The 23024-nt window shown below is 56.6% G+C and overlaps 3 protein-coding genes across 3 annotated transcripts; 2 read left to right on the plus strand and 1 right to left on the minus strand.

The window, feature by feature from the left end:
- Positions 1 to 17: 17 nt before the first annotated feature.
- NCLIV_002810 (hypothetical protein) lies at positions 18 to 3222 on the plus strand (the record flags this gene model as incomplete). The annotated part of the gene is made up of 4 exons (XM_003879779.1): positions 18 to 398; positions 965 to 1209; positions 1613 to 1781; positions 2275 to 3222. The coding sequence occupies 4 exons, from the start codon at positions 18 to 20 to the stop codon at positions 3220 to 3222; spliced, it is 1743 nt and encodes a 580-aa protein (XP_003879828.1).
- Positions 3223 to 5633: 2411 nt separating this feature from the next.
- On the plus strand, positions 5634 to 13498 carry NCLIV_002820 (hypothetical protein; the record flags this gene model as incomplete). Its single annotated transcript, XM_003879780.1, has 12 exons — positions 5634 to 5782; positions 6096 to 6174; positions 6935 to 7058; positions 7560 to 7740; positions 8100 to 8124; positions 8486 to 8626; positions 9515 to 9631; positions 10044 to 10487; positions 10792 to 11034; positions 11586 to 11848; positions 12229 to 12307; positions 13373 to 13498. 12 exons carry the CDS (start codon positions 5634 to 5636, stop codon positions 13496 to 13498), a joined length of 1971 nt encoding a protein of 656 aa, XP_003879829.1.
- Positions 13499 to 15540: 2042 nt separating this feature from the next.
- Positions 15541 to 22736, minus strand: NCLIV_002830 (calcium/proton antiporter, related; the record flags this gene model as incomplete). Its single annotated transcript, XM_003879781.1, has 13 exons — positions 15541 to 15616; positions 16165 to 16246; positions 16675 to 16795; positions 17234 to 17325; positions 17698 to 17784; positions 18232 to 18315; positions 18890 to 18989; positions 19574 to 19683; positions 20350 to 20473; positions 21000 to 21076; positions 21487 to 21641; positions 21837 to 22059; positions 22568 to 22736. The coding sequence occupies 13 exons, from the start codon at positions 22734 to 22736 to the stop codon at positions 15541 to 15543; spliced, it is 1500 nt and encodes a 499-aa protein (XP_003879830.1).
- Between the last annotated feature and the right edge of the window lie 288 nt (positions 22737 to 23024).

Here is a 23024-nt window from a genome sequence, read left to right on the forward strand (position 1 = left end):
AGGTGTTGGAGGAGGAGATGAAGCGAAAGAAAGACGCTCTCCAGTCCGAGCTGGCGAAGCAGGAAGAGTGCCTTCGGCGCCAAGTAGCGGAGCGCGAGGCCCAGAGGAAACGCATGGCCGACGAGAAGGCGAGGCGACTCAAGCAGAGTATCTTGGTTGGGACACAGTCGCCGCGAGACTTGGAAACCGTGGAACAGACGCTCCGGAGATTCAACGAGGAGAAGCAAGCGTTTGAAACTGCCCTCGAGGAAGAAGAAAGGCGGCAGGAGGAGGTTCTGGCCGCGCGAGTTGCGAAGAAGAAGGTTGAACGACGAAGGAAAGACCGAGAAAGAAAAGAGGCAGAGAAGAAGCGCTTCTTTGCTCAGCAGGACGAAGTCACAAAGATACTCAAAGAGAGGGTAAGCAAATGCAACTTGGCAACTCGAAAGGGCGTTGGTCTGTTGTGCCTCGCCAAGCCACACGCCAGACACCTCGACTCCGACAGAAAGGGAAACCTGGATTTACGCACGGGCCGTTTCTCTGCGTGGCGACGGACGACCCTTGGCCGCCGATCCTTCCAGTCCTCGAAGCCACATTGCGGCTCACACGGAACAGAGAATGCACAGAGACACGGACCGAAGCTGGCTATTGCTGCACGTCCCTGCAAAACAGCACATCCACAAAACGCCGACGTTCCACAAGAGGCACAGTGCCGCAAAGAATCCTTTTATTCTCCGAGTCGAGGCCGCGCTGATACCGACTCTCCTTGGACGTGCCTCGACCTTCCCCCCGGCAGACGAACATCTTTTCCTTCTGGGGAAAGGACAACTGCAGACTAGACCTGGCGAGCGTAAAGGGAACCGGCAGGGTCATCGAAAAGCTTCCCGGAGGACCAGAGGAAGGCTACAGCGCGCGAGGAGCAGATGGGGTCTGTCCTCTTCGCGATTGCGTTTTGCGATGTCTCGGATGCATGTGCTGGCTGCAGGAACGACAGAGAGAGCTCGCGGCCGTTCGGGCCCAGCAAGCCGCCAAGGAGAGAGAGGAAGAACTGAAGCGCAGGTTTGTGCCGGACACGCACTCGGATCAGAGACGCTCCACTCCGAGACGTTTGGCTCCGTTTTTCACGAGAATCGGCGACGAGGCAGGCAGACAGGCACTCTTTGTGCTAATGGGGACATGTGCAATCAGCGTGGCATCGAGTGTTCACCCAGAGGTTCCATGGAAATGTATGTATATCACTCGTCTCTACAATTATATATACATATATATGCATATACAGACATATTTATATATGTATATTAATGCTTTTATTTATATATATGTATATATTTATATTTATATCCGCACATATTTATATTTACGTTTAAAAGTGCCAGCCTGCGCAGATGCGACTTGGCGTGTACGTCCACTCGAGGAAAGTTGGGAGTACACCTCGCCTCTACACCTATGGCTTTATTGCGGTCTCAGGGCCCGGCCCTCTCGTGGGAGATTCTCCCCTGGCCGGCGCTGCTCTTCGTTTCGGCGCGCCACTCGGCATCGCGAGCAACGGAGAGGAAGTGTGGAAGTGTTGTCAGTTTCCCTTGGATGCCGGTGTCGAGCTGAAGCGTGTGTGTGACTTGGTGCCTTCTGTGAGTCGAATTCCACTTTCGACGCGTGGGTTCCTCTCGTGTGCGGATATAGAAAGCAACGCGCGAACGAGCTGCAAGAAGAACAGCAGTGGCATCCGCTGGTTTGGCGGCTGGCTGCGGAAGAGCAGGCTGCAGGCGTCTTGGACTCCGACGAGAGTGGCGAACCCGCGGACTGTAAGGACACTCGCGCCCGGAACAAGGCCCTCGATGAAGGGGAACGAACAGAAATCGGGCTCGGGGCAGACGAATCTAGGAAAAGAGAGCCTGTCTGCGCGGCGGGAAAACTCCTCGCTCGATAGGCCTGAGCCTTCGCCGCCATTCGAACACACAGCTAGCGGCGGCAATAAAAACGTTCTGCTCATCGCTACACCATGGGCAGGCCGGGGGGGCGCTGGTGTGGCGACTGCGCCCAGCCAGCGTACTTGCATCTTGGTGAAGCATGTCGACCTCACAAGACAAAAAGAGGTTTACTCCTTGGATCCGGTAAACAAAGACCTTCGAGATCTATTGTGCTTTTCGTGGCCCTCATGTTAAGTGCACTAAGTATAGAGGTGCCCAGCCCGCGCTGCACGAGGAAAGCGAAGGTGCGAAGCAAAAACTTCTAGTTCGCTTTCTAAAGCGTACAAATTTCACTTGCTGTTGTCGGCGATGATGCGTCGCAGGGAAGAGCTCTGTGATGAAAAGCATCGCCGACGCCAACGCGACCCTCCACCGCACGGAGCCTTATGTGAAGCTTTTCTTATCTCAGCTGCGGGCGGCTGAACGGCTAATGAATCTGCTGTCGAAACCTGGGAAAGAGGCTTCAAGAGTTTCTAAGAAGCTCGATTCAATCGAGATGCGAAAGAGTGGCGAGGACGACACCAGCAGTGACAGTGACACCAGCAGCTCAAGCAGTTCAAGTAGTTCGCGCAGCTCAAGCAGTTCAAGCAGCTCAAGCAGTTCAAGCAGCTCAAGCAGTTCACGCAGTTCAAGTAGTTCAAGCAGCTCAAGTAGTTCAAGCAGCTCAAGTAGTTCGCGCAGTTCAAGTAGTTCAAGTAGTTCAAGTAGTTCAAGCAGCTCAAGCAGCAGTGAGAGGGGGAGCGAGAGTAGTCAGAGTGAGAGTATCAGAAGGAGGAGTAGCAGCGGCGAGAGCGGGAAACGCGAGGGTAGCCGCTCAAGTAGCCGCTCTGGCAGCGCGAGTTTGAGTTCGAATTCGGGTTCTAGTTCGAGCTTGACGACGAAGAGATCAAGAGGGCGTATAGCGAGCCGGGGTAATGGGAGAAGACTCACGAGCGGCAGAGAGGGAAGTTCAAGCGGCAAGAGCGAGACAAGCCGCGGAGACAGCAGTAGCGACAGTGGGGAGAAAAGCGGTGAAGATGAGGAGCCTGAGAAGGAGTTGAAGTCGGGGCGCTCTTCCAGCGATGATTCAAGCTCGCCTTCGTCGAGCCGGTCGTCTCCAGGGACATCGTCTTCCTCGGCCGCGGGCCAGCAGCGAAGCGCCTCCTCTGAGCAAGCAAAGGCGTCTGGGCCAGGCACCAGCGACGACTCTTCATCTTCATCGAGCGCAAGATCTTCTAGGCTTCACTCCGGATCCACTTCCCGATCATCATCGGGTTCCAGCAGCGAGGGGGAATGAGAGGTAGGAAACAGTCACCTACAGGATCGAGTGATTGAACCCTTTCTCGACCGAGACAACGTGTGAGCATTTCGGTGCATGTACTCATGTCTAAATCTATCTATAGATAGTTCGATTTAAAGAGAAAAAACACCTAAAAAGGCCGTGCCCCCACGTGCAAACCGTCCCGAATTGAATAGGCCAGTCGCCGTGTCAGTTTTCCCCAGATTCACCAGTTTTACTGCATCTGTTTCCTGGCATTCCGATAGTGTTCCTCAAACACACGAGGCGGCTAAAATGCTTTTTGCCGGCGTATGGGGACAGCCTCTACATCCTGTTTTGACCGTGAGGAGGGCCGTCGGTCGCTGGTTTGTCTTGGTTCGTTTCGCTGGACGAGTGTGTGTCGAACGAACTGACCCGACTGCGTTGTCTGTATCGCGTAACTGGAGTCCTATTCCGTATCCTAGGCACTGTACTATATCTGGGCGCAGTCGCTGTCGCAAGCGACGCGTTGCATGCTGCAGAACCCCGAACCTGACCGCACCGTTTCGTGCCGTTTTCCGTCCAGAAACTACCACGACAGTCCACGATTTTCAAAGTGCGAAAACACCATTCTAAAACGTACTCAGGACATGCAGTACCAATCTGATAACAACGGCAAACATCCTTCTCAGCAGCCGCTAGCTTCACGTCACGGTTTTTGTGTAGCAGCACATAAACAGAGTAGATCGCGACCACGGTTTCCTGACCTGACTTAAACTCAAGACATTTCCGTCCGCGGTATAAAACCCGGTGCTTTCGCGCTCTGTTGCGAGTCGAACGCCACGTTTTTTTTAGTTAGACTATACGCAGCACGCCTGACACAGGCTTTCCCCCGAGTCTGGAAATGGGTAAGGAGACACCGGGCACGCAAACACACTGGGTCGGTTTCCTGAGAAAGGCCACGGCAAAACCCTCGTTTCCGGTGAAACGGCGGATTCCCGCCACCCTCCAGCGTAGCGCTGCAGCGCGTCTCCCAGTCTCGATCGGAAAAACTCGCGGCCTTTGCCCGGAACACGAGGTTACCAGCGGCAGTCGGCGACGGTTCCGCCAGAAACGACTATCTGTTCCTCGTGATGGGATGAAAAAACGGGCGTCAGATGGTATAAGCCTTTACAGACAGGAGTCAAAACGCGAGATGATGGAGATAGCTGTGCGGAAAGTCGTCGCATACACCGCATGCGAACTCGAGTCTCCGCGGCGCCGGCGATAGTAGGGCCTGCATGAGGATTGAAGAAAATGGTTTTTTCTCTGGTAATTTCTCCTCGATCTCGGCGCTTTCGCTTCGGTTTCAAGGAGGATTCCGCCCACCTTTTTTTGAAAACAATCTGTGGAGAGGCGTTTCCTTCGTTCTTGGACCCTCACGGCCTGCTGTTCCGAGCCTGAGAAAGCTGCACAGGCGACCGAGGCACGGCGACTTTTTTTCAATGAGAAAGCTCTTTCTCCCTTTCTTGCCTCCTCCCACGGCGAAGCGCCTTCGGACTGTATCGCACCTTCTCTGCATCTCCGAGTCTCTGAAAAATGTGACTCGCCGCTCGTGCCCGAGTTGTCCTGGGCGACACAGAGAACTCAAGACCGACTCCTTGGCCGACTCTCTCTGACCACTCCGAGACAACTGCGTCTATTCCGAGTCTCCCTGCCGTTGATCGCCTCGCCGACCGGAATCGAAGCCGGTTCATGTGTCTCTTCGTTTCGCCAGACTCTGAGCGCGTGCTCGGCTGCTGCGGGTCCAGTCGAACGCTCACAGCCTGGAGCATCGCACCCGCTTCCCAGAGGGGGTGCTCTCGCTGTAACTCCGCGGGGTTTTACGTACTGTGAACAGAAGAACGTTTCTCCGCTGCTCCGTTCTGTTTCTTGATTTTTCTTGAAACGCGAGCGCGTTTCACTCGGTTCCTGCTGCATATACCGTGCGCGGCATGAAGAACATCGACGCGGCGCCAGGATCTCGTGTCCACAGTCCCTGGCTTTGTCACGTGGTCCGGCCCCTGAACTTTTCGAAAATCCTCAGCTCACGCGTTTCGTGCAGCCTCCACGCAAAGTTCAACGGCTTCTTTCCGAGCGCCCTTCCGGGACGGTTTGTTGTGGGATCTTCATTTCACTTTGTATCTAGCTTTGGACGATCTCCTGCCGCTCGCTTTCCAGTCAATGCAGCACAGAGGCAGAGTCTCTTCTCGTTCCGCTGACAGCCTCCTTTCCTTGTTTGCCTTCAACGCGATGCAGTGATTTCAAACCTCCGCAGTCAGCCTCGTCCTCGTCTTCCTCCGCTTTCCCCTTCGGATCACTTCTCCGCTGTTTTGCGTTCCTCCTTGCCCTCCCCTCGTCCGGAATCGCTGACTCTTTTTGTCGTCTTCCCCAGTTTCTTTCTCCTCTGCTCTCGGTCGCCCGTTAAACAGATGATGCTCGGCCAGGCGGCCTTCGGGCCGCACTGCGGGGGCGGGGGTGGCGAGGGAGAAGAAGGGCGGAAAAAACCACAGTCTTGCCGCTCTTGCGGGAGCGCCGAGTTGGAGGCCAACGAAAGTCGCGGGGAGATCATTTGTTGCAGGTCAGGAAACTGGGACACGAGTCGTTTTGCTTGCCGGCATTTTGTCTCGTTTTCCCACAGAGGCCCCGCGAGTCCCCGTCGGCTGCATCTCGTTTCTCTTCCTCGTCGTCCCGTCATGCTCTTTCCCCGTTTTTTTTCTCCTGGCGCTTCTTTGACTGAGCGGTAACTTATCTTCCTCGACGCTTTCCTCTGCCGAGCCTCCTTCCTGTTCTCTTTCCGTGAACTGTTTCCGCTGCCACGCCCTGATCCCTCGTCTCTCCCTCTGTCGCCTCTTGCATTTTCTCGCGTTCCCTCTCCCGGCTTGCTCCTCCAGGTGCGGCACGGTGCTCGAAGACCTGACGCTCGTGGACAGTCTCCAGTTCGCCGAGTCGTCCAGCGGGGGCGTCTCGATGGTAAGACACAAGGCGAGACGCAGAGGTTTCGGGGGTTATGAGGGCGCCCCGACTCTCAGGGGTTTTCGGCGGATCTGCGGGGCTGCGACGCCGTTTCGTCTCGGTCATACGAGTGATGCCCAACACACAGGCGGTCCGTACTCACGCCATCATGTCCTCGAAGTCCCAGTACGGATGAATCCTTCTCGACATGCAGCTGATACAAAGGGATGAACCCTTCTCGACATGCAGCTGATACAAAAGGATGAATCCTTTTCGACATGAAGGTGATACACTCCCAGGGTCAGAACCTCGATTCTGAGCCGCCCTGTTTCCCCGGTGTGGGCCGCGCGATTTCAACGGTGAAATCGAGTGATGATTTCCCTGTCCGCCGGGCGGACAGTTTTTTATGTGTACCAAATCGCCTTAACTTCCTCAGGAATCGAAGGGAGGCGTGCCTTTACATATTTACGATCGGGCACACCATTCCTACACCCTGCAACGAGGATTCCTGGCTGTTTGTGTGTGTATTTCACTAATACTAGTCCTGGAATAAGGAATCCACGTCCGTTCGGTCCTGGGCATTCGTTTCCAAGTTAACCTTGAACGGGAAGTTTGTGCCGCGAGATTCGGCCGCGGGTGCCCGTCTGGGAAATGAACAGCCCGGCCGAGAAACCAATCCACTTCCAAACTGCCGAGAAGTCTCCGAGAAGGGAACGCGTTTCGTTTTCTTGTCTGGAGAGTTTGCCGGCGTGTGCGCTGGTTTCGCCTTTTCTTCCAGGTTGGCCAGTTTGTGTCCAGCTGCAGCGGCGCAGCCCGCGGATTGAGAGCGGGTGTCGGCGGAGGCACTGACAGTCGAGAACAAACTCTCCAGAGAGGGTTCAACAACATACAATCGATCGCCGGTAACTGCTGTGCACCGACGCATTTCACCGAGATTCCTTCGCTCATGGTCGTCCCTCGAGGGAGCGACGTATCTCACAGAGATCCACTGTCTGGGCGCCTCCAGCCTACGACCCGCGTTTTGTGTCTGTGTCGATGCCTTCATTCACCTATGTGCGCGCATGCATATACGCTAAAATCTGTTTTTACTGTCGCGTGTCACCTGTTCTTTAGGTTTTTGCCTAGTGCTTTTTTGTGCGTGTGTTTGCTCTCTTCCGTGGATGCGCGTGCGCTGTCGCGCGTCCCCCCGTGTCGGCGTTCCATCGCTTCGTCTCCGTACGGGCGTTTTTGCCGGCCGCTGTGAGGGCCGATCGGGTTTTTAAGCACGTGCCTAGTGGTGCGCATGCAGTGCAGTTCGGAACTTGCCTAGGTGCGCATGCGCCTGCGTCACGGCCGCCGCGTCCGTTCTCCCGGAAGTGTGTGCCTTTAAAATTCCCTTTTCGGCCTCTTTCTGTGCTCCCCAGAACGCCTGCGGCTCTCGTCGCAGCAACACATCTCGTCAGCGCACCGCCTCTACCTGATGGCGACTCAGAGAAACTTTACGCTGGGCCGGCGCTCCGTGCTCGTGGCGTCTGCGTGCCTCTACGCGATTTGCCGGCGGGAACGGACACCGCATCTCCTCATCGACTTCTGCGATGTTCTGAGGTGAGAAACCCCCCAGCCACGCGACAAGACGCTGCGCGTGTCGGCCGGGGGTTTTTGCGAGGCAGTCGTCACCCGACTCCGACGCGCCCGAGAGTGTGTCCAGCGTCGGCGTGGAAGCAGTCCGGAACATCGCCTGGCAACAAGGTTTTTTTAGACGCGGACTGTCTCGTATCTCCGCACGTTACACCGTCGGCCAATGCGTATCTTTTCCGCCGGTGTCTCGTAAGCTGTTAGGTGTTGTTTTGCCCTCCCGAAAATCGGTTGTCCCTGCCGTCTTGCTCACCCTCGGAAGAGTGCCGCTTCTTTTCCGACATTTCGGTGTCTCACCAACACCTATGCGTGTGCTGTGCGCTCTCCAGGACAAACGTTCGCGCGCTCGGCCAGGTGAGCTTCTTTCCACTTTTTACACGCGCGCCAACCTGCCTCTCTTTATCTCCTGCTGTCGCCCTCATTGCTTCCCTCATTGTCGCCCGCATTGGCTTCGCGTATTCGCTCGCCCTCGCCGCCTCTCGGTCTCTCGGAAGGCCTCTGTGTTTGTCTGCCTGTGGTGCTCGTTGCGTGCGTTTCTACTGATTTTTCTCTCAGTATTTGCGTGTCCTGAGCCTCTCGACCTCGACAGGTCGGCGCCAGTTCCTGCGCAAAGTTGCAAGACGCGCAAAAGCTGCCAACGCGTCGTTTTCTGGCGGCGGACCCTGTGACGCGTCGCCTTTTTCGTCCTGCGTGGTTTCCGGTTTACGACGCTCAGGTTTTCATGAAGCTGCTGCGCGTGCTCCACCTGCAAGTCCCTCACGTCGATCCGTCGCTGTTCCTTGAGCGGTTTGCTTGCCAAATGCAACTGGGAGATAAAACGCACACGGTGGCCCAAACGGGCGTTAGACTCATTCAGGTAATTGTGCATGGAGGCACTTTTGCGGCGCCTCGAGTCGCAGCTCTGTGACTCGGATCTCGGTTCGCCGCCTCTCGGTTTTCGCGTTGTTTTCGTTCCCCAAAGACTCCCTCCAAAATGCGGTGACACCAATCCTTTTCACATAGACAGGTCGCTTCGAGGAGAGGCCTACTGCGCGTTGTGCGCACTGCCATCCCCTCACGGACCGTCAGCTATTTCGGTCGACTTTGATCTTGGAATTGCAGTCCGCGGTTGCGTGCTGTTCACCTCTTCTGGAAAGTAGTGCAGCACGTGCCGGTCTTCGGCTGCTTGTCTGTATCTTCGTTTTCGCCTTCACCATACTTGGGTTTCTCGCGTTTTCGTGCTGTTCGTAACGCGCACGGTTGCCGCGCGCGCTTTCCAACGCCTCGAATGGCAGATCTAAAAGTGTTGGATTTCGATCTCCTGCGACACTCTTTCACATCGGTGCTCTGTTCTGTCGTCGCCTCGCCTCGCTTCCTCACTGTGCTGTCCCTCGAAAGAAAGTACTTGTCCTTGCGTCGTCGAGACCCGCGACTCTGCATGTCCAGTTTTTCGGTTCAGCCCCCCACTGTCCTCGCCTTAGTGCCTTAGCGTGCACTTTGCCCTGTTCTGTGGCGATGTTGTTCCAAGCACCATTTCGGTGTTTCGGTGTCAACGTGAACGAATCCCGTTTCATAAATGCAGCCACTGAAGGCTCCGTTGATTTCCAGGAACGGCGTTACTGTACTTTCTTCGCTCACGTGGTCTGTCGACAGTCAAACCTCTTCGTTTTGTGCCTCTTCGTTCTCGCCTCTCCCGTCCCCTTCGTCTTGTGTGCATTTCGCCTGTGCTCGCGCCTCGTTCTTCGTGTGGCGCCTTCGATCTCAGGCGATGAATCGCGACTGGATCAGCACGGGGCGACGCCCGATGGGCCTCTGCGGGGCAGCGTTGCTGATCGCAGCCCGCTACCACAATTTCCAAATGAATGCGGAGGACATTGCGCATGTAAGCCTTTCTTTTTCGCCTTGTCTGCCGGTCTCCAGAGCTTCGTCTCTGTGCCGTGCTCCTCTCATGCTTTCCCTTGGCCGGGTCGGGGTAATCGGCTCCCGCCTGCCTTCTCGGCTTCTGGACGGTACACGGGGCGGCTATCGCTCCGCTATGCCTTTTTCGCCGTCTGCATTCCCCGTTCCCGTGCTCTTCCCCTGCTCTCCCTCGTTTCCTTTTCCACGGATTGTCGCCGTCGTTTCGCCCTCTGAGAGTCCTGCCTTCCTTCGTATCTTTGCTTTCTTTCCCATTCGTCCCGTGGCGCTTTCCCCAAGGTGCGTGCCGCGTTCTCTCTGCTGGTGTGCCTTTCATTCCTGCAAAACGAAGCACGCGCTCTTCCTGGCCTTTCTTGCTCTCTTCTCGTCTCCTGCAGATCGTGCGCGTTTCGGGGCCGACAGTCAATCGCCGCCTCCAAGAGTTCAAGCAGACGGCGACGGCACAGCTGGCCGTTGCCGACTTTGAGTCCACAGACCTTCTGTCGCTCCCGAGTCAGGCGCAGCCGCCGTGTCGCGTGAAGGCGTACCAGCGGAAACTGAAGTTGATGCAGAAGAAAGAGACGCCGGCGCTTCCCAACTCGCCCGCGCTCCTCGCGTTGCCGTCGACGGTGCCGGAGGCGACTCAGCCACGAGACGGCGGGAACGAGGCGGAAGCGTCCGCCGAAGCCCACGGCGAGGAAGACGAAGGCGCGCCTGGCGAAGCGACGGCAGACAGGCCGTCTCTCTCTCCAGCTGTCTCCGCAGGCACGAGACCGACAGGACTGGGCGACTTCGCGGCGGTGGCGAATCTGCAGCTGGACCCGGACTTGCTCTGCAAGGAGGTGAGCGGCGAACGCCGGCAGACGCTCAGAACTTCTGGGAAGCGCGAGACCAGTCGCAGACGGCGGGGCCGCGAGACGCTTTGAGGCTGAGAGGGGAGACCGGGATGGGCTGTCGCTCGAACCGGCCGCGAACGGATAGTTTTCCGTCCTCCGCGTGTCGCCGACAGCGACCTGCGAGAGCAGTCGGGAAGTCCTGCCTGCGCAGTTGTCGAGGAGAGGTGGTAACCTCCTGCGCGAGCGTGAGATGTTGCGCCCCGGGTGCTTCACCGTTTGCTTTTTTCTCCGTTTTTTTCGCGTTGTTCAGGCCCCGTCGCCAGAGGACATTCTCCTTCTAGCCGGACGCATGGCGTCGGCGCTCGATGGGCAGCGAAGCAATCCGTCTCAGTCGACTGCTGCCTCCTCTCGGGAGGACGCGCGTGCAGCGTCTCAGGCGTCCTTGACAGCTGCGGAAGGTGACGAGGAGGGAGAGTCTGGAGCCGAAGAGCGGCGCAAGCAAGGCGAGAGATACGATGCGGACCGACGGTTCGACTCGCTTCGGGGTGTCCAGGTAAACGCGAAAACTGCGCACCTTCCGGCGTTGACGCGATTCGCGCGGCAAACGCCAGGTGAAGATTCCTTTTCGCGCCTGCGCGTTGCCCCGGCGGAGTTCACGCTCTCCACGCACAGGATCTCGACGCCCCCCCTGTCCCTGTGGTGGGGTTACGCGTGTTCTCCCTGACCCGTCGGTTCCGCAGTCTCGTGTGAGACGAAGGAAATTGCGTGTCAGGAGAGACAGCGGAGTTAGAATGCCGGTGTGCACTCTGAACGCAGTGGAACTCAAGCTTCGTTGTTGCGTTGGGCGACCAAGAGTCATCCGTATTTTTTTCCGTGAGCGGACCCGAGAGATGCATGCGGCATGTCGCCTCGGGTAGCCGTCCATCGGCGCCTGCTTCATGCACGCACGTAGGCGACGCCGCAGCGAGGCACTTTTGGACCTTCTGTCAAACCCGCGTGCCCGAGAGATCTGACTCCCTCACGAAAAAGGCAAGGCGAACTGGACAAGAACGTCTTTTCATCGCGCGTTTTCTTGGTTTCGCCTTCTGCGTTTCCGAACCTCAGACTCCGGGTCTCGACCAGGCGCGCAGTGCAGCCGCCTCGCGTCTTGGCGCGCCGACCTTCTCGTCCTCGTTCTCCGCAACGGCCTCGGGCGCCTCGGGCGTCGACGGCGAACACGCTGGGAGCGAACGGTCGGTAGCGCTCTTTGGAGACGCAGATACTGCGGGATCAACGGGAAGACGAGAGGACGACGACGAGTCGGACGAAGAAGAAATCCGCCATATGTTCCTCAGCGAAAGCGAGAAGCGCGCGAAAGCGCTCATCTGGTAAGCCAGGCAAAACTCGAGGCGACGGCGACGATTTGTGTTTTGGGACCGTCGAGGGACGAGGGGAAGCCTGGAGAAGACTCAGCAGCCGACGAGGCAACTGCGATGGCGATCTTGAGAATTCCCCTACGTGTATAGTTTATTTGTAGGATACACTTTCGGCGTGGAAACCCGAGGTCTCGGGTGTCAGCATTGTTCTCAAGTGCGGGGCAGGAAAGAGGGCCGTCCCCGCTTCTGTCTTTGAAGTGTTGTTGTCAGCAGAACTGTTCGCGTTTCTGGCGTCGGCCAGCACGTGTGAAAGGCATAGCGGAGCGAGTCAGCCCCCAGAGAGAGAAAGAAAAACGCCTCGTGGGTGTCGGTTCCGCGTGTTGTTGTCTCAGGGACGAACTCACCAAAGACGTTATGCCTCTCGTGCATCGAAGACTGAAGGAGAAGAAACTACGCGAGCGGGAAATGATGGTAAACCCATCGAAACGGTACGAACCCGACAGATATATAAATATATATATGTATATATGTATACATATTTGCAGTGGGCTGTACATGTGCGGAGTCTCACCAGGCGACATCACATGACGCCCAGAGATTCTTGTTCGTCTGAGTGTGGTGCATGCCTACCACCGGCACTAGGGGTAGGAAATGGTGCTGCCTCTGCTGTGTCTCCTGTGTCTGTAGGCAAAAAAGTTTGTGTATCTACATGAATACATTGTACAAGTATTATTTTGATGCGTTGACCGTGTGTCGAACTGGGAGTCCTTGCACTCTGAGACGAACGCGCGCGATCTCCAGGAGGTCGAGCAAGGCCCGGACCTTTTTCGACGAGGTGTCGGCGGTCGCCCGCATTGTCTTTCTTCGATTCCTCTTCGTTTTTGATGCTTCGCGGAAACGTTTCGAGAGCGTCTGGGTCGTCGTCTTCCGTCCCTTTCGTTGCTTGTGCCTCTGCTGAGCCTCCTTGTTGTCACATCGAGGCGGCGACCGGTCCTCCTGTGCAACTTGTGACCAGAAAGCGGCTGCAAAACACGAGGCGCGGACGCTTTGGAAGCGACGTTGGGAGCACTCCTGCTGCCTCGGTAAGTTTTCTGCGCGTCGGGTGTCTAGACGGAAAGAAGACGGAGATAAAGAAAACGGAGACGGCCCAGCTTGCGCAGAAATGTCTCGTCGAGAGCGAGATGGAGGGGTTGTCGGCTGTTTTTTTGAAGCGGAAAAATTCGCCGTACACCCGAACAGCAAGAGCAGCTGTGAAAACAAATAAACGTCGCAGACGCATCGCGTGTGCTTGCATAACATATATATGTGTATACAAATATATACGCAAGTATATATATTTATGTATGTCTCTACCGACATATATATAAGTATATATATTTATATATATGTGTACAGTGATGCCCGTGTAGAACCGCTTCATTTCTTGTCTGCGTATGTCAGTGTGTACAAAGACACGCGTCCCCTCCGGATCGGGGCGGCAGTGGAGGACGTCGCTTTTTCACGAAGTCTTGTCTGACAGTTTGTTTCTCTGTCCAGGCGGCAGAATCCGTTCGCTTGGCTCTTCAAATGAACGGCCGCAGCATCGTGGGGCGCATAAACGACGACGCGCTGAACAGCCTCTTCGGCCCCGTTCGTCGAGTCACTGAAGAAACCAGCGGATGACCCGAGACGCTGGACAGGTAGCCGGCAATCACACGGCGGCGCCGGGTTCCCGTGGTCCATCCAGAAAGCCTACGTATAGGAGGGATAAGCGCTCGGGCAGCACGAACCTCGAGACGCGACAGGGACGCATGTGAAAAGAGAGATTAAGAAGCTAGCTCTGTGTTTTTGCATTTTTCTTCCGTCTCTAGACGCTGAGGTGGGTGGGGGCTGCGACAACGCACAGATCTAGGTTTCCTGGGGCCCGTTGCCAAGCTGATGTGTTTTTCTGATGCATGCATTTCTATTGGGACAGCTAGCCGTTCCGTCTATGTGGAGCGCCTGCGTTCCGAATTCTGTTTCCTTCGTTCCCTGTGCTTCGCGGGTGCGGCACGCACCCGCGAAAGCGGTTGACTGGCCTCAGTCTCTCGCGCGCTGTCTTTTCTTCCACTTTGCTTTCTTCCTGGCCGGTCGTCCGCTTCCTTCTCGCGATTGTTCCTTGCCGTTCTTTCCTTGTCAATGGACAACGACGCAAAGGACCGCTGCCCGCAGGAGGCGCATCTTTTTAACATGCCAAGCAGTTTCTTACGCCCTTGCGACGCATGGCCTACATCGATGTTCCCGCACGCAGCGGGCGCTCGCGGTCCAACCAAAAACGCTTCGATCCTCTGTCGCCCAGCGCGTAGACACAACGATCTGGAACCCACGCCGGGGGTGGTGGGAACCTGTGATGCGCAGCCGTGTCTGTCTCTGTCGATTCCTATCTCTCTGTCGATTCCTATCTGTCCCTCTCTCTGTTGATTCCTATCTGTCCCTCTCTCTGTTGATTCCTATCTGTCCCTCTCTCTGTTGATTCCTATCTCTCTGTCTCTCTGTTGATTCCTGTCCCTCTGTCGATTCCTATCTCCTCTCCCCCGCGCGGCTGTGTCTACTCTCTAATCTGTGGTACCAACTCGCTGGTGCGTCTTCCGCTGTGGCCTCTTCGGGAAACGCTTTGGTGCGCGCGGAAAGACTCTCTGCGCCGCGCCCGCAGTGCTCGCTTCGTTCATCGCCCATGTCTTCTTCTCCGTGGAAAAACGCGAGGCGCCGACATCTCGGAAGACGCAGAAAAGCACCGCGCACGCGGAGCGTGCCCCGTGCGAGGATCTCTCGACGGAACAAGGAAACGCCCGGCACCTCCCGCGAAACGCGAGGAACACAGAGGAAACCCGCACCACAATGGTGAAGACTGAGAAATGCTACACGCAGAGCCGGGCGCAACAGACAGAGTTTCTCTGGTCCCACGAGAGGGGCCGGGGGAGACTCGGAGCGCCGCAGAAAGGTTCTCGCTCCAGAGGAGGCCTCTTGCGTGAAAGACAAAATTGAGGAAACGGCTCAGGAGAAGGCGATTTGCCTGGCTCTTCCCGGGGTCTGCAGCCACAAGATTGGGCACGAAAGGGCCAAGTGACCGAACAGGTCAAGCGCATGAAAATGGCAAGTCCAGCGACAGTCTCTCTCTCAGACAGACGCCACTGTGAACAAATCGGAGAGACTGGAGGGGACGCCTCGGTGGCCCGAGCCGCCGAGCGCGCCCAGGGGAAACGCGAAGCGAGGATGGGGTAGCGGAGCGGTCGGTTTCGCGGAGGCTCGGCGCAGAAAAACGCAAAAGGAGAAACCTCAACCATGGGCCGCGTCTGTGTCGCCAACGCGAAGGTCTGTCCAAAGGAGACAAGAAGGCGCGAGTCGAGGGAGACGAGCGCGGCGCTGTTTGCAGTCGTCCTCCGTCTGCGCCTCGCACTCGTCGCCGGGGTGCACGATAGAGAGTGTCCGCATATCTTTTCTCTCGGGGCATTCGATGCCCTGTCGCGCGTTCTGAAAGAGCCAGAGGCTGCGTTGCGTCTCGGTAAGGAACCGTCTCCGCCGGGGAGCATCGACACGTGAAGGAAAAAAGTGCCACGGAGACAGGTCGCGTTGGACTGCATCCTTCGCCTTTCAAGGGTTTCCCGCAGTTGACTGGATGATCTGCGAAAACATGCACTGCCTTGGGTTCGCCCCGCCCCGCTTTTCGATCGCGCGCCGCGACGCAGTCAAGGCAGGCTGGCTGGAGCGCCTTTACCACCGACAGAAGTCGCGGCGTGCGCGCTCGAGTTTGGATCATTGTACCTAAAGGACAGAAACAATGAGAAACAAGCGAGAGAGACCCACAAACTACATCCATACGAGAATCCCCAGATCTGACATCGCCTCCTCGACACCTCCGCTGCATACACCGACCTACATACCAACTAGCTAACGATGGAGTCTTACCGCGGCTACCTCTCCACAAATATGCATGCCCACCTGGGCACCCATCCCTCTCTCTCTGTATATATATATATATATATATATATATATATGCATCCTCGGTGGCGTTGCTTTTGCCCCCTCGGTGTAAGGAGAAATACGGAATACGAACGTTGTAAACACATACCTAGACGTTACAGGACTACATGACGCACTACATTTTTGGCATTACATTTTTGCTTCTTTCACATTCCCATGAGCCGGCACGCTACAGCCCATCGGTGTATACACAGTTGCGCATGTGCACATGAATAAATACCTAAATACATACACATATATATGTTGGATGCCTGAACAGTACCCGGCCACGTACAGCGACACCAACCCCCCGCGGAGTATCCGGATGCGTCTGTTTCGCGCGTCCTCACCAGAACACAATCGCAATCATGAGGTACGCCGCCATCAGCATGACCCCTTCTAGCCAGTTGCTTTCTCCGTCTTGGACAATTGCTGAGAAACAAACCGGCATCAAGGCGTAGCTGTTTAAGTCTCAAGGTTTTCCGGAAGCCAAACGCATGCGCACGCATACGCAACCGCAAACGGTTGTCTACACTTGCATATAGAGCGACTGGCATCTGCGCTGCCTCGCCACACATCTACCCCACATCCACAATATATATATATATATATATACGTATATATATAAGTATATATAAAAATATGTATATACCTATATATATATATATATATATATATAGGTACGTATGTAAATATGTATATAAGTATATACTGGACGAAGAACTTGCGTGTGTAATCGGTGTTTGTGATCGTAGATGCTGAGGCAGCGACTAGAAATTTGGAGGAGACGTTGGGATGTTTAAGGCATGCCTCTCGCGCGAGGCCAGGTTCCAACCGACACAAAAAGCTCTTGCACTTACCCATCGCCACAAGCACAGCCATCAAGAGGACGAGCGCACTCATCGGCTGCACTGCGAGGGTCAGCGGCTGGTCCAGGGCCCACCCCGCACAGACGGTGAAGGGGAAGACGAAGAGCGCAATCTGCAGACGAAAAAAGGGAAAACGCCGCACAGGAATCCCTCGCCGGAGAAGACAGACCACGCAGCCGTGCCCGGGCGCCGACACCTAGGGGATTTTGTTCGTCTTTTCTCAGTGAACTCCTGTGAAACACGCATTCATTGCACCACCTAAACAGCCCCGAGGCGTCGTAGGCGCGACACTCAAATATCTAGCTGCCGGTCCAGATTCCACGCAAAGACTCAGACGTGGAAGAGACGCATGAGCGGAGAGGCGGCTACCCCGGGAGAGAAACGCGAAAGGCAGCGGGGCTGATGCGTGCGCGTCGCCGAGGCAGACGCAAAAACCGCTCGGCGAAAAAAAAGCGCGCCGTGGTCGACCCTCTGAGCGTCTGTCTCCGGCGCAGGGACGGCGCAGGCCTTCTATATTGGTCTCCACCCCGCAGCATCTCGCTTTTCCTACCTGAGCCGAAGAGCCGACAGCCACGCCCATCGCAAGATCCACTTTGTTCTTCATCGCCACAGTGACGGCCGTCAAGTGCTCGGCGGCGTTGCCTGCGCAAAAACCACGAACACACACGAGTCGCGCGTGCAAACCGGAGGCGCCGCCCGCAGCCGGGGGACATTCTCCCGGCGCGCGGGGAACAGGCTCGACGCGGGTGAAACCCAGCAAGTGGGAAACCCAGACAACCAACTCAGGGCAGAAAACAGGACGTGAAGCGACACCCCAAATGCAGGGGGAATGTCCAGCTGTTTGGTAAAAAAGAGTCACCGACTTCTCGTCCCCGAAAGAAACTGAGACGCCCTCAAGCCTTCTGCAGGGGGTTGAGGCGGGGGGGGGGGGGGAGACGGTTGCACAAGATGCGTAGGCAGGGCTGTACGGGCGACTGCGCGGATCTGGGATTCCCTTGGTGCTCCTTTGCTTACCCACGATCGGCAAGAGAATGACGCCGATGAAGCTCTCCGGGAGGCCGTAGTTGGTCACAACGGCGTGAATGGAGCCGACAAGGTATTCTGTAGGGCGAGCGGAAGACAGCCACATGAATGGAAAGGCAGGAGGTGGATTCAAACCGCCCTCGTCTTGGCTGCGATCACGTCCCGGCTTCGTCGCCTCTACGCTTCTTTCGCTCTCTCCTTCAGGCTCCGCACCTTGACCCCGGCTGTGGTTCGTCGGTCTTTCTCTCTCTCTCTCCCAGCGGTTTTGCTGAGCCGAAACGGAGTTTGCCTTCCCTCGTTGGAGGTCTTCGTCCTTGCTTTCTCCTCCGGCACCCCCAGACGTATCTCGCCCACTTTTTGGTCTCCCGCGAAGTCTCTCGCACGCAGATTGCATTCTTTCCTCTCTGCTGTCGCGGCTCCGCCAGAGTCGCCTTCCCCCGCCCGCTCCCTTTCCACTTTTCCTTGTTCCCTCCGGCATATTCCCCTTGCGCTGATCCTCCCTTTTGCCGCGGGTCGGAGTCTCACCTGAGTGAACGGCGATGAGAAGCGTCACGATGAAGAGAATCACCGTCGCGGCTTCCCAAGACATCGATGGCCACTCTTCTTCGCCTAAAGAGAGACAGGGAGACCCGAAAGAGGGGGAAGACCTCGGAGAGCGAACAGCGAGGCGAGAAGAAGAGATGCACCAGAGACTGTGCGAACTGCGGAAACGGTTATCCAGAGTGGTGACGGAACGACGAAAGAACTCCACAGGAGAGCGACGAGGCCCGCTCGAGCCGCGAACTCCCGAAGACGAAATCAACAGACGAGGGAGAAAGAGATATGTCGCCTGCCGGAGCGCGCTCGGCCGCAGACAAAAGAGAGCGCCGTGTGAGATGCAGAGAAAGGCGGCCAAGAAAGAAGAAAAAAGCGAGGGTTGGCAGAGTGAACTGCAGGGACACAGGAACGGAAAAAAGTACTCAACACGTGCTAAAGGACGCACAACGGAGACGGCACGCTTTGTTCACGGCCCTGGCGGGCCGTGTTCGTCATCGGCCAAACCTCAACGGCCAAAATTACGGGACGAACGAGAAGAGTCAAACGCTCCCATATTCCCGTTCCTCGCTGTCCCCGTCGATCCCCAAACCCCATGCGGCTCAGAGTCGAAATCGCCGGTAGACTGCAGTGGCTGCTGCTTGTTTACCGTCTTCATCGTCTCGAAAGAGATTAAGGTGCGTGTACAGCTGGAAGAAGAGGAAGAGACAGTAGGTCAGCCCAATCAGCACCGCAATCGTCCTGCTTATCTGGAAGAGAAGAAACAAACGCATGTGTACACCGCACGCACGTCGTCCTATACATTCGGCGACGCAGCTCGCCACACGGATACACAGCCAGACAGAAAAGTTACTCAGCAAACAACAGACACGAAGAGACGCAACCGCGTCTCCGCTCGAAATCTTCGTCTCCCGCAAACGCGCGCGCGCACCCTAAACCAGATCTGCGCCTGTCTCCGGGAGTCTCCTTGAGAAGTCCCAGACGCAGTGCATGAAAGGAGACAGTGGAGAGTGTCTGGAAACACGCGAACCACGCATGCAAACGAACCCCGCAAGTACCCTGGCGAGGACTCGCCACATGCAAAGACTAGCGCACGCGTATGGTCATATACCCCCGTGGCGCCTCGTGCGTACGTCGACACCTAGCCAGACTGACCCCCGACCCTGTACATACAGCTGCGCACACGGGCTGACGCCCAAACAGGCGTTGAATTCACAGCGCCGCCACAAGCAATGCCACAGAGGCGTTTCAGACTTCTCCACACCAACACCCCCGTACATCCTCTTCCAACACGAATTCAATGAGAGAAATGCACAGGTGCCCGCAGGCTTACTTTGATGATATCGTAGGTTGGACTCGCATGGTCATTTCCCGATGCTGCGACTGTGGGGATGACGATGCTCATGCAGGAGAGGAGCAGAAGCGTGACGCTGCATGTCGCGCCTGTAACGAGGCACACACAGAGAACAGGACTGCTTGGAACGCCCGAAACGTTCCTCTCTCAGACCGCTCCGGCGTTCGCCGTGGCTATGGGCTTCTGCGTCACCTAACCCTCCCGCGTCTCCGCCTGGTGGACGTCCGCCAGCGCATCGTCTGGAACAGCCAAGAACGAAGGGGATTCCTACGTTTCGACACACGTTGTCTGGGGGGAGTGTAACGCGTTGCACTCCAGATTTTCACTTGCTTTCTCGGATCCAATAGTTCGATGCACGTTCCATGGCCATGCTAAGTCCCTCATTTGCAGAGGATTGGAAAACAACAGGAGCAAGAGTCGTTGGCGGCGACTCGCGGCGCAGGGTCGCTTCCTCGCATACAGTCCGCCAGAGGAGACGCGCGACCGTTGGGTATAGCGCCAAGCTGGACACGCGCGAGGCGCGTCGTCTGCCGGCTCTGGAGGCTGCTTGACAAGACTTGTTCCTCCTATTTCGTGCTTTCCAGTTCGGTCGAGAGCCGCTCTTCCCGCCCGTTTCTGCCTCGCAGGCGCGCGAGGTGGTTTTCGGTTCCTCCAAACCTCGCTCTGATCCTTCGCGCAAACCTGCCTCGCTTTCTTTCTGAATCTAAACGGGCCGTGTGACGGGTGTTTTCAGGTAGGTGTCGACTGCGCCTGACCTTTTTCGTTGAATTTTTGGACATGGTAACGAATGCCACCGGCGAAGAAGGACATGCCCAGAACCAGAAGCAAATTGGAGAGGATACTGCCCAGCATCGTTCCTTGGACGACTGACAGGAGTCCCTGAAAAAAACGAAAACACGCGGTGAAAGGGTGCGTGCATTGGAGTCACCGGGCCGACGCCTCCACAGACCCACACGCATCGCTTACACGCAAACGCCAAGACGCGCGCATCTCTGGCTGTCTATGTCTCGACGAATCTACCCACAAACGCTTCCCAATGTCGCTCCTGCAACTCCTATCAACAAACAGCCCCTGAATGACGGAACCAATACACGACGTTTCCTACATATACATATATATATATATATATATATATACCTGCATATATACAGATATACATATCTGCACCAAGGTAGAGGCGGGCGTGACGTGTCGTCTTTGTTTATCCCTGTCGTCCCCCCTCTCGCACGCTCCGTGTTCCTTCTCGGTTTTTTCACCGCTTGCCGCCCTCTGTCTTCCCTTCCCCTTCGCCTTCTCTTTCCCTTCTGTCTTGTTCGCTTTTCCGCGTCCCTCCTTCTCTCCTTCTCTCCTTCGCGCTCGCTTTCTGCATCCTGTCGTTCTCTCTTGTTCTTCGTCCTCGCCTTACCACTCGCAACGCTTGCACGGACATGATCATCTCGACGGCGTTGCCGAAGGTTGCGTTTAACAGTCCGCCGATGATTTCTGACAACAGACGCATCGCAGGGACGGCAAGATGAGGAGACACCCAGGGGATCCAGCGAGTTTCCCTCGCCGTCCTTGGTTGCGGCCTTGGCCTTCTCGTCTCCTCGATGCATTTCATGGCCCTCGTCTTTCGAGTGCGTTGAGCACCGTGGGGACCCCGCGTAGGTGGAACGATTTGAATACCCTTTTACAGGTGCACAAAGCGGTCACGCTGTTCGCGACACGCCACGTGGAAGCTACGGAAGTTTCCCTTGGAATGTTTCCCCGTCTGGGCCTCTCGAGCACTTTGAGTCGTCCGTCCCCAAGGCGGGGCACGAAGGAAGAGCCCGTTTGGACAGCACGGAGACAGGAGACAGGCGACACACTGGCGCCGTCTGCAGAGCCTGCCTCTCTGTGCACGTGTGCCTCACCTCCCGTGTGAAGCGCAAGTTCTTCGGTGGCGTTGCCGAGCAGGGACGCGAGAGGAATGAGAGCCAAGAAGTTGCAGACGAAGACAAAGAGCGGCGAGCCGCTGACCAGAACGCTCCAGAAAGAAAGCGGCACGAAAACGAGGAACAAGTTCAACCTGCAGAACCCACAACGCACGGCAAAAGAAGCGACTTGCCCAGGAGCGAGACAGCCCACGTGCACGGTCCCTCTCTGGGGCGGGGGGGGGGGGGGGGCCGGATTTTGCGCAAACGTATCCAGAAACACCCAAGAAAAGCATGCCAACCGAACCGGGGGCGTCGCTGAACCAAGATATAAAACAAAGCTTTCTCACCGGCCTGAGAGCATGTGCCACACGCGCTGCATGTCTTCCTTCAAGGTGAAGCGGTAGTAGTCATTCAAATCTTCGACTTCTTCGTCAATCACGCGCGAGTCGGAGGAAGGCCCCATGAACGCGCCTTCGCCGGCGCCGCCTAACGAGCTCCATCCTTCGGACAGCAGACCGAGATGCAACTGGCGACTCGGCGCTCCTGCGCCGGTGGTCAGGTGACACACGCCTGAGGGAAGCGCAGCAGCGAACACAGTTCTTCCACTTTTCAGGCACACCGGGCGCCCTCGAAACAGCGCGGACATGGGAGCTTCGCAGCGACGCCTCGTGGCGCAAACACCAAAGACAGCCAACAGAGAGAAGACCCACGCCGACTTTTCCGGGGCCTCCTTCTGTCGTCCATACTCTGACATGCTTCTCTCCTCTCGCCTCCTTCCTCGCCTCTCCTTTCTCCTCTCCTTCCCTCCTTCTCTCACCTTCCTCTCCTTGCCTTCTCTCTCTCCTCCCCCCTCTCAATTTCTCCTTTCCCTCTCTCCCCGTCTCTCCCCTTCTCTCCTCCACTCCGTTCCTCCTGTTTCTCTCCCTCTTCTCTCGCCTTCTCCCCTTCTCTGCTCCGCTCCGTTCCTCCTGTTTCTCTCCCTCTTCTCTCCCCTTCTCCCCTTCTCTGCTCCGCTCCGTTCCTCCTGTTTCTCTCTCGACCTTTCCCGCTCTTTCTCCGCTTCTTCTGAGAGGCTCACCGTCCTCGAGCTGAGCGGAGATGTCTCGGCCGCCCGCGGCGCCGGGACCGGAGCCCGCCGCAGGCTGCGGGGGCTGACGGAGAATCACCGAAGACACCCGCGGTTTGTGGATAGGCTGGGACAGCGTACGCCTCACGTAGGAGGTTGCGCGCACTCTGCCCATCACCATCTTGGCAACAACGCGCGAAAACGGGAAATAAAAACAGAAGAACGCGACGAGGCCGATGCGCCACGCGCGAAAGATGAAGCCACCACGCTTCAGAGACAAAAAGACGAGAGACGTGGAAGAGGGGATATGTATCGGGCGTTTGAAACTGGGCGCTGCCGGCGGCAGGCAAACGTCGAAATAAAAGGCACCGGAGAGCGCGTCAGCCCTTTCCGTGTTCCCCCTCTCTGTGCGAATCCGACGCGCTGTCTTCTTCTTCCAAAAAATATGTGAAAAACACCCAGGGAGATG

Source organism: Neospora caninum, chromosome Ib, assembly GCF_000208865.1.
Source record: "Neospora caninum Liverpool complete genome, chromosome Ib".
Taxonomy (NCBI): domain Eukaryota; phylum Apicomplexa; class Conoidasida; order Eucoccidiorida; family Sarcocystidae; genus Neospora; species Neospora caninum.